The sequence below is a fragment of the Trachurus trachurus genome, assembly GCF_905171665.1.
Source record: "Trachurus trachurus genome assembly, chromosome: 13".
In the NCBI taxonomy this organism is placed as follows: domain Eukaryota; kingdom Metazoa; phylum Chordata; class Actinopteri; order Carangiformes; family Carangidae; genus Trachurus; species Trachurus trachurus.
Window position 1 is genome coordinate 27,589,333 of NC_139892.1, and position 12,531 is coordinate 27,601,863.

The window sequence follows — 12,531 nt, forward strand, 5'->3', positions numbered from 1 at the left end:
TCAAAGGAAAAAAGAGGAGAGTGCGAAAGACTCACCTGCTGGTTGGAACAGAGTTGTCTGTGTTGCCCAAACTGTCACTGAGATCATGGTAAAAAAAAAAGTGGCAGTGAGACTAGTTCCTGTAGGAGCAGAGAGGGTTGGACAGCCTATCGCAGAGCCACACTTATGTCCCCATAGGCCTATTCTGCTAAAAGGCAAGCTTGTCATCACAACTATCACCCCCCCTCGTCCTCTTGTGTTTCCCTTGGGGCCTGTAGGAGTGTTCAGCTAGCAGTGACTAAACCATTCAGAATATGCGTAAGAGCGGGCAGAATGTGTACTTGTTGGGAGATGGAAAGGGGAGGAGAAAGGAGACAGAGGTGGGGGGAGTGAGAGGAGAGGGGAGAGGGATGGGTGGTGGTGGAGGGAGCAGTGGTGTTTGGCACTGTAAAAAGAACAAGGTGAAATGGGTTTTCAGCCCTCACAAACAGGCTGTGAGGAATGGCTGACTTCATTGGGGCCGAGCTGTGGAGGAGCAAGATGAACCGCATCCATGACCTATCACTTCAAAACACCAGGCTGAGGAATGCTTTCAAGTCTGAAAGGCTGTGAAGCACCAAGATTTACTGAGGCATATTACACATAGGTTTAGATTATTTGTGAGAGGATTTGATGCTGAACTGAAACCAAAAGCTAGTTTTTATTTGTCAGTGTAAACAGGAAAGCTGTCATTAAGAAGCAGGTTAATGCGTGATGTAGATACTTTATAAATCATCTTTATAAATGAACTAATGGGATGCTAAAAAAAAAGTGCTCGGTATTGATTCAAATTTTGGTTGTGTCGGAAATAACAATTACACAGGAAATCAAGGAATCACCAAAACATCAATGATGTGTTTGTAGTAGATTAAATAATAACAAGAAAAAAAAAGAACAACCATCTTGGAAATTAGAGCCAAGTCATTCCTCAGTACACCGTCATCCTCTTGTAATTCAGGGTGGGTAAAAGCTGCATGTATGATTATGGGTGAACGTAAGTGAAAGTGAGAGATAAGCATGGACAAACATGAAAGAGGCATGTCTGAGCATTTGCGTTGCTCTTGGGCCTAGGACTTCCTGTTTATGTTGCTCAGGGGCTCCCTGGTAGGACAGGAGTAATGTAGAAGGAATCTGAACTCACTCTTGATATTGCCCTTGTTTTTATATCAAGGTACGGGGGAGTGGGGGGTGTTATATAATTAATTCATCTCTTTATTCACTTTTTTATTCAGTCTCCTCACCAGCAGTGACATGGTGAAGCCACAGCCCTTGGACTCAGTTTGACCTCCAGCTGGGGCAGGGGGTGGGGGGTGGGAGGATATTGACTCACTTTTCTCATTCATAAAATATTTTTGCTTTTCATTCTCTCTCTAAGAGGGTCACAGCTTATTTCATCTGTTTTCACAAGCTATCTCTATGCTGTGAAAACATACACTTTGTTAAATGAAGATAGCCATCAGTGAGGCCTTACCCTATTTAAAGTGCACTGACTCTTCTACTTAAAACACTATGCAGAAATTAGTTTGCTAGCTAAATAAGACATAAAGTACAAAAATAAAAATATTCAGATGTATATTGGGAATAGCTGAGAATCCAGCTGCACAACAGCAGTAAACCCACTGTTTGACCAGCGAGATAAGTCATGTACGCAAACTTTTGATGTTTCCCAATCTTCGGTCAGGGTGAATGACATTCCTGATGTCCTTGTTGGATATCTGTGTTTACACAGAAATGTTGCTAATCATGAACGTCACGTCGTACAACTCGAACTGAACTGTCCCTCACAATCAAACCATAAGCTGTATACACTTTGATACAAATCAAGTGTGACTATGGAGCAGCTGGCAGAAAACATGTTGTGATCTTCTTTTCCCTGTCAGCAGAAGGAGACAAAGGTGTGCAGTCAGAAAAGCGCTAGAGAGAAAAGAGAGAGAGAGAGAGTTGATGAGATGAATAGAGGTAGAGACAAACAATGTGTCTGTCCCCTGTGCCGGCTCCTACGGTGAAAAACATTTGGGAAACACCAACTTGAATAATTGGCTGCACTTAATGAATAGCAGCCTTTTCTCTGCCTGGTCTATCTGAGCTGTGGAGGTGACCTGTCCAAGGCCAGTGGGAGTGAGAACAGCTCAGCTCAAACGCAGCTGGATGTTCTCACCAGCCAACCTGGCCGGCCCTGTCTGCCCCTGGCCATGATGAAAAGAAACAAGAAAAAAAATCGGACTTGTTTGTGTCATTGCAACAATAACAGGCTTTGGCAGGGGATAGAAGGGAGAATCAGCACCTGCAGCAGGAGGAGGGACATAAAAGCGGGCTACTTTACAGTGGCCAAGTGCCAAGCTCTGCCTGTAAGCTTCAGTTCAGTTTGATAGACTGTCAACACCATAATTTTCTCTTTCCACTTTTGCAATTTCAATTTTTTTTCTGAGTCATTTATCAGGTTTATTATTTCACTTTCATTAAAGGAATAATATTTGTTGATGTTGCTGATATGACTGTTGAGATTTGTAGATTAGTTGGGGTAAATTTGGCTTTAACAAGACAAGAGAGTCTGTAGCCATGTTAGTGGCTCTGTGAGGCTATGTGCAGGAGACACAGTAGTTCTTTGAGGGTAAATATGTAAAAGATAATATGCTCACATCACAAAAGTGCCAGTTTTACAGATGTTTATCAGGTAATGTGGTTAACAATCCCACACTTATTACTTGTTAGCGCTATACAAGTCTGGCTGATGCTGAGGAGAAGTACCTGAAAAAGAACATTTTTGCCCTGTTGTTGAGGAAAAGTCAGGTGAGCAGTAAAGCTATTACAATAAATCCTAAAGGAAGATTGAATATTATGTATCAGCCTGGACAGAAGTGCTGGACAACCTGATCAACATAGAATTCCTCAGAGCCGTTTCATTAGTATGGCTAACTGGACACAGTCTTACTTGGAGATCAAAACCATTTGCTTTTCTATGATTTCTAAGGATTTAGTTGGTGACATTTGACTGTTCACAGTAAGTAAGTTTTTATAGTTAACTTTACTTTAGGAAAATCACTTGTTTCTCCCTATATTTTTGATAGGACAACTGTAGAGAGACAGGAAATGGGGAGACAGAGAGAGGGGGAATGGCATGCAGAAAAGGACCACTGGTGGAATTGAACCGGGGCCGCTGTGGCGAGGACTGCAGCCTCTGCATGTGGGGCACCTTCTCAACCCACTCTGCTAAACGACGCTCCGTAATATTAATTATTAAACATTAGATTAAATAAAACTGAGAGTAAGAAATTTTACATCTACTCAGTATCAACTCTAAATGAAACTTATATCAAGCTGCATTGAACTAAATGGAAATAAGACATGGCTCCCTGCTGCAGATCACAGCTATGACAACTATGTCAAGACAAGACCCAGGGAACATGGACAGGCTGCCAAAGCAAACTGCCAGACATGGCAGGCATACCAAGGCCCAGATGCAGATCATTGGCAGGCAGAGAATCTCAGTGCCAACCCGTCGAGAAAGAAGCAAATGTGACTGTAAGAGGATATTATTATTTGTCTTGGTCTGATTTACAGTGCGATCAGAATGATAATTTCCCAGACTGTTCACCACTCACTCCAGCTGGAAACATGTTAGAGACTGACAACGACAGAGTTCATGACCCACTCACGAAAGAATTGCAGCACCTGGGGATACAAAATACTTTTTGAATTATTAATCTCAAACCAGAATGGAAATGTAGACTTTTTGGTTAACATTTGAATCCATTAGATACATTTGCGTCTTTTCTAGACTGTTATTATTTTTAGACTTTGTAAAACACATGACAATCTCACACAAGACTGTGCAACAAATCAGCTCTCGACAGGGGCCACACACAGCAAACAGCCAATGCAAAAATACTTTTCAAACACCTCAGTTCTGGACTGAACTTTTCATTAATATCCTTTCTCACTATATGTGGATGTTAAAAGGCTCACATCTATTAATTCAATTTCAATCCATTAAAGACAATAAGCTTTTGGAGGTAAACGAATAGAACGTCGAGAGAAAGTGTCAGTATGATCAGTTTAAAATATGGTATATCGGTGTGCATTATGGGAAATGAAGGATCCAGTTAGAACATTTCAACTTCTGGTACAACAATTGTGACCTCTCATTGTTAAATCTGTCTGTCATGTGACTGGTAACATTATACTGTAGATGTGTCGTATTACTCTTTGGAGAACTTAATTATTTCTAAATAAAAGAAAAAAAAGTGTTTAAAAAAATGAAGCTAATGACAAACAAAATGATCAGTCATGTATGTTTACTGCATCACACCAATACAAATACATCATCATTCAAACAACAAAATGAAAAAGAGGCAGAAAGTTTCGAGAGGTAAAAATATAAATCACAGTGACTGGACTGCAGAAAGCTACTTTACATCCAGCCGCTGTTTGGGACAATGTTTTACAGTGTGTGAGGAGAAACACATTCTGTGCTGTCATTTCACTTTCTGTCTCTCCTTCTTATCAGCGGTATCAACATGGCTGTCAAGATGGGGGCAGACCAGACGCTGTGAAGTGCCTGTGGTCTTCACATGGCATAGTGAGATTAAAGTGAGGGGAAAAGAATGGAGCCAGCCAGCTGTGTTGCTGAAACATGTGGCTGCAATGCAACATGTCATTGCTGCGCGGAACAAGAGTGAGTCTGTGGAGATGCGGCAAAGATTCACAGTGTTATCTGCCCCTGTAACATTGATAGGATTCACTTTCTGCTGCATTATGTCTGAGGGCAGTGTGTGTCAGAGCATAAATGTCTATTTCGGTGGTTGTTATGCGATTGCATGCAGCTTTGTTATGTAACATGAACAGTACCCATCTGTGGAAAACAGACAAGTACAATACAAAACGTAAACATCATTAGAAAACATTCCGGCAATACCACAGTCTGACTCAATATCTCTACTGCTTTCCGACTCCCCTACAGATTCCCAGCATACCACAGACCAATGGCAGATGTTGTGTATTATCACTTCTCTCTGCAGTCTCACTGTGTCTCTATCTGAAGTGCTGATCACATCATCTGAGCCGTTTCGCATGCAAAGATGATTAAATCTTTACAACTCAGAGGTTATGGTGTAAACACAATTATCGGTTTTTTGTTCGAAACAACAGCAACTTTCAGCGTTTCAGTTGTGATGTTATGTGACAACATAGCAATTCAATCAGCAACAACCTTGAGCACATTAAGAATAAGAAAGAGTCTAACTGAAGTCACATGTAAATACTATGAAACTAAACAGGACAAAAATCTAAATTGTATCCAACAAAACAGCCCAAGATCGCCCTAATCCATATTCTTATCTGTACTTAGTGTTTTATGTAAATCAGTGTGCATATGCTAATGAGACAACTGTGCTATCATCAACTAAATAGTGTTTCCATATTCAGGATCTTAAGAGCACCCCCCTATGGACTTCATCACACACTTTGTTGAATTATTTAGAATCCTAACTGTTCCTGTAACAACCCATGAGAGCTATTACTTTTGGCAGCCGACAGATATTAATCTGGTTTGATAATTGGCTGATTTTACTGATGAAACAACCCCAGACACGACCATCCAAAGATAATTCTCTGCACATGATCTTTAAGTGATGGAAGTTGTTTGTGTAAAATCAGTGCGTAGATAAGCAGTGTGATTGCCAGGTGCATTTTAATCTTAAATCTTAAATTAAGGGGTTTTCTTAGGTTGTGCAATTGTTCAGATCTGGTACCAGAATAGTGTGTCTGGATTCTTTTGAAGGCTAGTTGATTCAACTTCAGAGGATCAAATCACGTATCAATTTGTTAAATTGTGTGGAAATGACTAATCTTAAAGATGCTTTGGGTCTTGATAAATATTTGGGTAAGTGTATATTTTTGGCCTTGCTCCTTGTCTTGGCATTTTGTTGGCTCGCACATGCAGGCGGCACCCGCTGTTTACCATGCAACAGCCACACGACAGCTGTCAGGGCATTCCCAAACAATGAGGAATATTAGAGAGTAAGTAGAAGATATCATTTCCAGTGATAAGGAGAGGAGATGTTACCATTTACTGAAATTATAGTAAATTACACTGGTGAACGGTAATTTCACCGCCAGTCTCCCCCAGCACGTCTGTGATTATAGGAAGACAGGGACGGATGGGAGGCTCTTTCATGTGACCGGAGGATTGCCTCATAGGGACGAAGCAGCCGCCCATCACCAATCACTCACACACACACACACACACACACACACACACACACACACACACACACACACACACACACACACACACACACACACACACACACACACACACACACACACACACACACACAGCTACAAATTAATTCATCCCAACAACAACCCCTGTCCTCGCCTGCTGCAACACGCTCCACCAACACTCGCAATCAACCAGCGAATTCCTTCCGCTCTGAGCTATGAGGTGGAGGGTGAGGACAGAGGGTGAGGACAGAGGGGGATGGGTGGTGGTGGTGGAGGGGGTGAAGGGCGTTTGACGGCTCCATGTTGTGATTGTGATGTTGTGTAAATGACAGGTACAGTATGTTTGGATCCAGCGTCTGATGCAAACGCCCATGCTCCTGCTGGGGTCAGACAACAAACACATTTGCTTCCAAGAACGTGAAAATACATGCCAAGATGACAGGGCTATTCAGGGATGACAGGGTTATTCATTTGGTTAAACACACATTGAGTGCAGCATAACACTGATTTCATCCATGTATGAATCAAAGACATGCAATATGTATATAGTCCAACACACCCTTTAAGTCAAGTCTACATGGCTTTTTTTGGGTTGATTATACTTAAAAGAGGGGACTAACTTGATTTCCCTGCATTGTATCGAAACACGATGAAGAAGAGAGACTGTAGTCAGTGAAAGGGCTGAGTTAGGCTGGTCTGATGGTAGAGGAGAAAACCAGATCAAAGAAGAGCAGTTGTCAGTGTCTTCCTTTGTCTTTGCTAGGAATGAGACGCAGAGCTGCGAGGCCTTGAAAACAGCTGCCCTGAAGCAGACGGCTGCTCCCTCACAGCTGATTGTCAGCTGTGGTCATTGCCTCATTACTAAACGGTAAACACTAAATATTTCATTACATTATACCAGTGAGCTGGAGGAGGTGTGGAATTTTTATATACAATTTTTAAGCACATTCTTTGCAGTTTTAGATTTCTGGATGTATTTATGTGATTAGATAGATAGATAGATAGATAGATAGATAGATAGATAGATAGATAGATAGATAGATAGATAGATAGATAGATAGATAGATAGATAGATAGATAGATAGATAGATAGATAGATAGATAGATAGATAGATAGATAGATAGATAGATAGATAGATAGATACTAAAAGTGATGTGCAGCAAATAGGCTAAAACTGGTAAAACCAGCAACACACTCCATTAAGCGAAATGAGATTTAGAGCACCGCCAAAGCAGAACAGAAAATCTATATGTTAATGAATCAATATAACCTTTTCAATATAACCAGTTATCCAGTCATGCTGCCAGGATATATTGGAGTCTTTCATTTGAAAAGAGAGTTCTGAGTTCCCAGCTTTCACACACTTTGTGTGTGAAACGAAAAAGAACAAGTTTTCCTCCTTCCTTTCTCTCACCCTGTTTGAAATGCCTGTTAACAGGGCTCATGTTAGTAATTGATTTTACCTCTCTAATCTCCTCTCTCTATTATGAGGAGATTTTCTCCTCTGCACCTGGGGCCAACGCTCTTGTCTTTTTTCTTATCTGCCTGCGAGTACAGAAGCCCCTCCCAGTGGGGGCTGTACTAATCCCCATCCACCACCCTCTTCTTGCACACACACATACACACATACATGGGAGAACCCCACAGCCGGCAGTAGGCCAGACAGCGCCTTGAGCTGCCTCCCAGCCATGTAAAACAGACACAGATGGAGAAGCAAAACCAGACATAATACTAATCTCAGTTCAGTGAGAGGGAGACTGGTCTCCAGCCACATGCAGCAACTAGAGCACCCATGTGTCAAAGGAAAGCTTTATAGAAGAGAGTACAAAAGATCTGGTGAAAAGACTTGTATCACTTCACTTACCCTTCCACAGAGTCCTCTGTCACTTTAAATTGGAAGACGTTGGGCTGAAGACAGGTGAATCTGACATGATTTCACTGTGACACCATAAATGATCCTCTCCAGCCGCTCGGACACTTGAGCTGAGCAGGAGGGAGCTCAGCTTACAGTGACAGCTGCAGAGGAGAGTGGATAAAGGTGGTGAGGGTGCAGACAAATATTGAGAGACAAAAATATCTCCTTATGATTGAAGAAGATAATTATATATAAATACACTAGAAAGGATGAGCAATTTGTCATGTGTTGAAAATGCTTGCTGTCAAGGTAGCCTTGATCATTTGATTACTCAAGAGGGAAGAAAGTGAAAGATTACAAAATGAAAAGAGTCACATCATTGATGATGTCTCATTTGCACAGGTTTCCACTCATCTTGACCTTCCTCAAGAGATCAGCAGGCCTGAGGCTACATGTGTGTTTTATCTGTAGCCTAAATGTTCTCGACTTTTTGTAATATCCGTAATAATCTTTAGTTTTTCTTTTCTTTGTCATTTTGTAATGATAATAAATCTGATTTTTATTTCTATCCTAACAGTGAACGTGTTAAAAGTAAAGTATATCACTGAAAAATAGGAACCAGTGTTTAAAATTACTTTGATGGAGGTTCATTTTGTAAAGATTTTATAGTTTATTATATAACCACAACATTATTTGACAAAATTACCAAACATGACATGATGCTCAGGAGACAAAATCAACATTTTTCGTATTTTGCCTCCCACATGGTGCACAGCCTCTGTCTGGCATCCATTTATTATTATTATTATTATTATTATCATGAAGGTAGGACATTTTTGTAGTATGGAATGGTCATATTTTCATCTCAAACAATGTAGGCTATTGAAACAAAAGCTAACAACAATGCTGGGTATACCACAATAACACTCTGAGCTAAGTGGACACTTACAACATCCCATCTGAAGCCTCCACGTGGCCATTGAAACATGTCATGCAGCAGAACATTTAGTGGTCGAAGCACCCGTCCGTTACTACTAATTACACAAAATAGATGTTGAATTGACTACCTGCAGCTTTCACTGTCAATCAGTAGATGGTGGTAGACAACCGTGACATAGGCCTGTACACACTCTGGTGCTTCCACTCCGTGTCAGCAGGCGGCGGCGTTACAGAGGACAAACAGTCAGTCAAACATCCGTCAACACACAGGACACCTCCATCTCCAGTCTGTTTACTATTACTAACGTTTCATAACATTAGACTGAATGAAAGTCACCACCTCTCTGCCACATGTCAGTAACTCAGTCGTAGAAATGACTTGCATGAAGCAAATACTTGGGAAAACACGTGAAGTAAAAGTGGGACGGTTGTTTGGTGCAGCGTTCACCGCCTGCAGACGTCTCCATGCAGAAACAGTAAGTTAAGAAACAACCGCTTCAATGAAGTGCCTTTTTAATGTGAACATTAAAAACACGCTGCATTCGCATGAAAGCTGACATTGACAGGTTACCTTCATCTCCAGGTGAGACACGAGTCCAGCGGGCTTCCGGTGGTTCATCACAGGGACTATGTGTGTGACCTCCCACCGAACCACAGGTTTCCTATGGGCAAGTTTCCCCGGGTGTTCCACTTTCTACTCAAAGACCAGGTCATCACAGAGAGACAGGTGAGGGACCGTGAAATATTTCACAATTTGACATTTTCCATTGTGACGTTTGTTATTGCCATGAAATGTCATATATAATCGATTAATGTATTTTAATTTTGACAATTTATCAATTTAATTTTCGTGTTTTTTGTCTCTGTAAATTGGTCATCTTTGTGCTTTGGAACTGTACTGCTGCTATTAGGCTACTATTCTGTACTTTTATTCATCATATGATAAAACAGCAACAACAAAAAACATCAGGATCATTGATAGTGAAAATCATTATTGATTTTAAGTAGGCCTAGTAGTGCTGAAGACCATTTCTCACATTAACAGGCTATATTACTATTATTATTATTATTATTATAGTATTTTGTATTTTCCATCTTCAGTAGGTGTGGGTCCCTGAAATAGCCTCTAAAGATTTACTGAGCTGTGTGCACACTGAGGAATACGTGACCAGCTTCATTCATGGGAAGATAAATGAGAAGGAACAAAGGAGGACAGGTTTCTCCTGGAGCGAGGGTCTAGTGAGACGCTGCCGATATGAAACAGGTGAGGAGAGATGACTTTGCAGCTGTGTGGCCCAGAAAGATCACACTGCATGAGTTGCTTACCTGCTCTCTTGTTGACAGGTGGGACTGTTCTGGCAGCTGAAGTCGCTCTGCAGAGGGGTCTGGCCTGCAGTACAGCAGGAGGGACACATCACGCTTTTCCAACCTTTGGCTCAGGGTTTTGTCTCCTCAATGACTTAGCAGTTGCAGCCAAACATCTGATGGGCAGCTCTCCATCCAAGAGGAAGGTTCTGATTGTGGATCTAGATGTGCATCAGGTAGGGTTAACTCGTCTCTACCATTTTCTCTCTGTAGCATCAGAACAATACGTCTCAAAAGTAACAATTTTATGCATTTTTTTGTCACAGCAAATTTCCTTTTTTTTTTGCATCCAATAGGGTGACGGCACAGCTTTCATATTTAAAGAGGAGCCGTGTGTGTTTACATTCTCAGTGCATTGTGGGAAAAACTTCCCCCTCCGTAAACAACAGAGTGACCTAGATATCAGCCTGGAGGATGGGCTGGAAGACAAGGAGTACCTCTCCACAGGCACGTTAACTCTGGCAGTAATAAAGACAAAGAGTTCAAGATCTGTGCTTAATTTAATATAAACTAGCATGTCTGTTGATGTTCTGTACAGTGGAGGCCCACCTCCCCTGGCTACTGGACACTTTTCGTCCAGACCTGGTGCTGTATGACGCTGGCGTCGACCCTCACTGGGAAGATGAACTTGGGAGGCTTCGTCTGACTGACCAAGGTAAGCAAGAACACTGGTGCACAGCCCACATTCCTAGGATTTTTATTTAAATGACTTTGCCTCTCCTAGGGCTGTATAAGAGAGATCTGTATGTGATGAAGACTGTGGTGAGCAGGGGCGTTCCAGTTGCTGCCGTTATTGGAGGAGGATATTCAAGAGACATCGACAAACTGGCCCTCAGACACTCCATTGTCCACAGAGCAGCAGCTCAGGTACAGGAGACACAGCTGCTAAACAGATGTTTCCAAATGACCACTTTCAATAAAGAAACACACAGACCAACTGTAAACAAAGTGTAACAACCGGTTTTACTGGAACATAAGTGATTTCTGTATTTCATGTTCTTCATCTTGCAGGTTTGGAAGGAGTGTGGAATGTAAAACTGCATCCCCTCAATCAGGAGGATCCTCAAAGTCAAACTGAAACCTCATCTTTTGGAACCAAAGCCAATATTAATATGTGGCAATAAAGGAAGCTGATGTTCTGAAAAAGATATTGGAGACAATGGACTTTGCATAGTATTGTAATCTGCTGGACAAATTATGTAATTATTATACATTTTGAAATTACTTGCCCAATTTTTGTTGCGGAGCCCATATACTGTTTGATGAAATTATCATTTAGAAAGTACAGTGTCTAAGTAAAGAAGGAACATTATCCCATCTATCCTTGTCATGTCATAAGCTACAATCACTCTGGGGCTCCTTGGCTGAAGTGTGATTTAAAAAAAGATGTCTGACTTATTTACCTCATCAGGATACTATGGTTACTTCTTCAGCAGTAACTATCTGCAAACTATTGGCTGTTATTGTGCAATACACTGAATGCCAGTCTACCAACATGTACAAAAAGTCTAATGTTAGTAAATGCAGCACAACAGTCATGAACAAAAACATTTAATGAAGAAAAACAAGTTCAAACTCAGACTAATTTACATCAAGTCACATGAGACATTAAGGTTCCAGTGTCACTTGAGAACAAACACAGTTGGTCCACACATACTGCACTGATAAAAGTTGTGCACCGTCCTTGGCACAATGGATACAGATAATCAGTATGTTTCAAGTTTCACCTACATTTGTCATTCACTGACATCAAGCAGCGACATCTTTGTGGTACAGTGCAATGTTTATTCACAGTACATGAGGCAGTTGATTTGCTGAAACATACTTGTGGTATAATCAGCTTGTTATGAGACGACACAGCTACGACAAATATCAACATTAAGCGCACACACACTGGTAACACCTTGGAAACACTTTGAGAATAAAAACACGACAAGCAAATGGCACAAACGTTTTGGAAAAGATTCTGCACAACTTTGAGCTCCTTTTATAGTCTAGTGTTTATGATACATTACACATGAGCAGAAAGTCCTACCGAAAAGTATGAAACAGTTACTCGCCGCTAGTTTAAATTCAGAGTTCAGGAACGTGCAGTTGTAAAAACAGGCAGACACAAAGAGTGAACTAA

At 41.2% G+C, this 12,531-nt stretch overlaps 2 protein-coding genes across 3 annotated transcripts in view; one reads left to right on the forward strand and one right to left on the reverse strand.

The window, feature by feature from the left end:
• Positions 1-259, reverse strand: part of stard13b (StAR related lipid transfer domain containing 13b) — a 56,636-nt gene extending 56,377 nt beyond the window's left edge. For both annotated transcript variants that reach the window (XM_083985342.1, XM_083985341.1), the window contains exon 1: positions 36-259. The gene's annotated coding sequence lies outside the window, so the exon portion shown is untranslated. The remainder of the gene's footprint in view (positions 1-35) is intronic.
• Positions 260-9,287: 9,028 nt separating this feature from the next.
• On the forward strand, positions 9,288-11,715 carry hdac12 (histone deacetylase 12). Its single transcript, XM_083985347.1, has 8 exons — positions 9,288-9,514; positions 9,622-9,765; positions 10,143-10,302; positions 10,383-10,579; positions 10,700-10,850; positions 10,942-11,058; positions 11,128-11,270; positions 11,415-11,715. The coding sequence occupies exons 1-8, from the start codon at positions 9,365-9,367 to the stop codon at positions 11,436-11,438; spliced, it is 1,086 nt and encodes a 361-aa protein (XP_083841473.1). The 5' UTR covers positions 9,288-9,364; the 3' UTR covers positions 11,439-11,715.
• Positions 11,716-12,531: the final 816 nt, after the last annotated feature.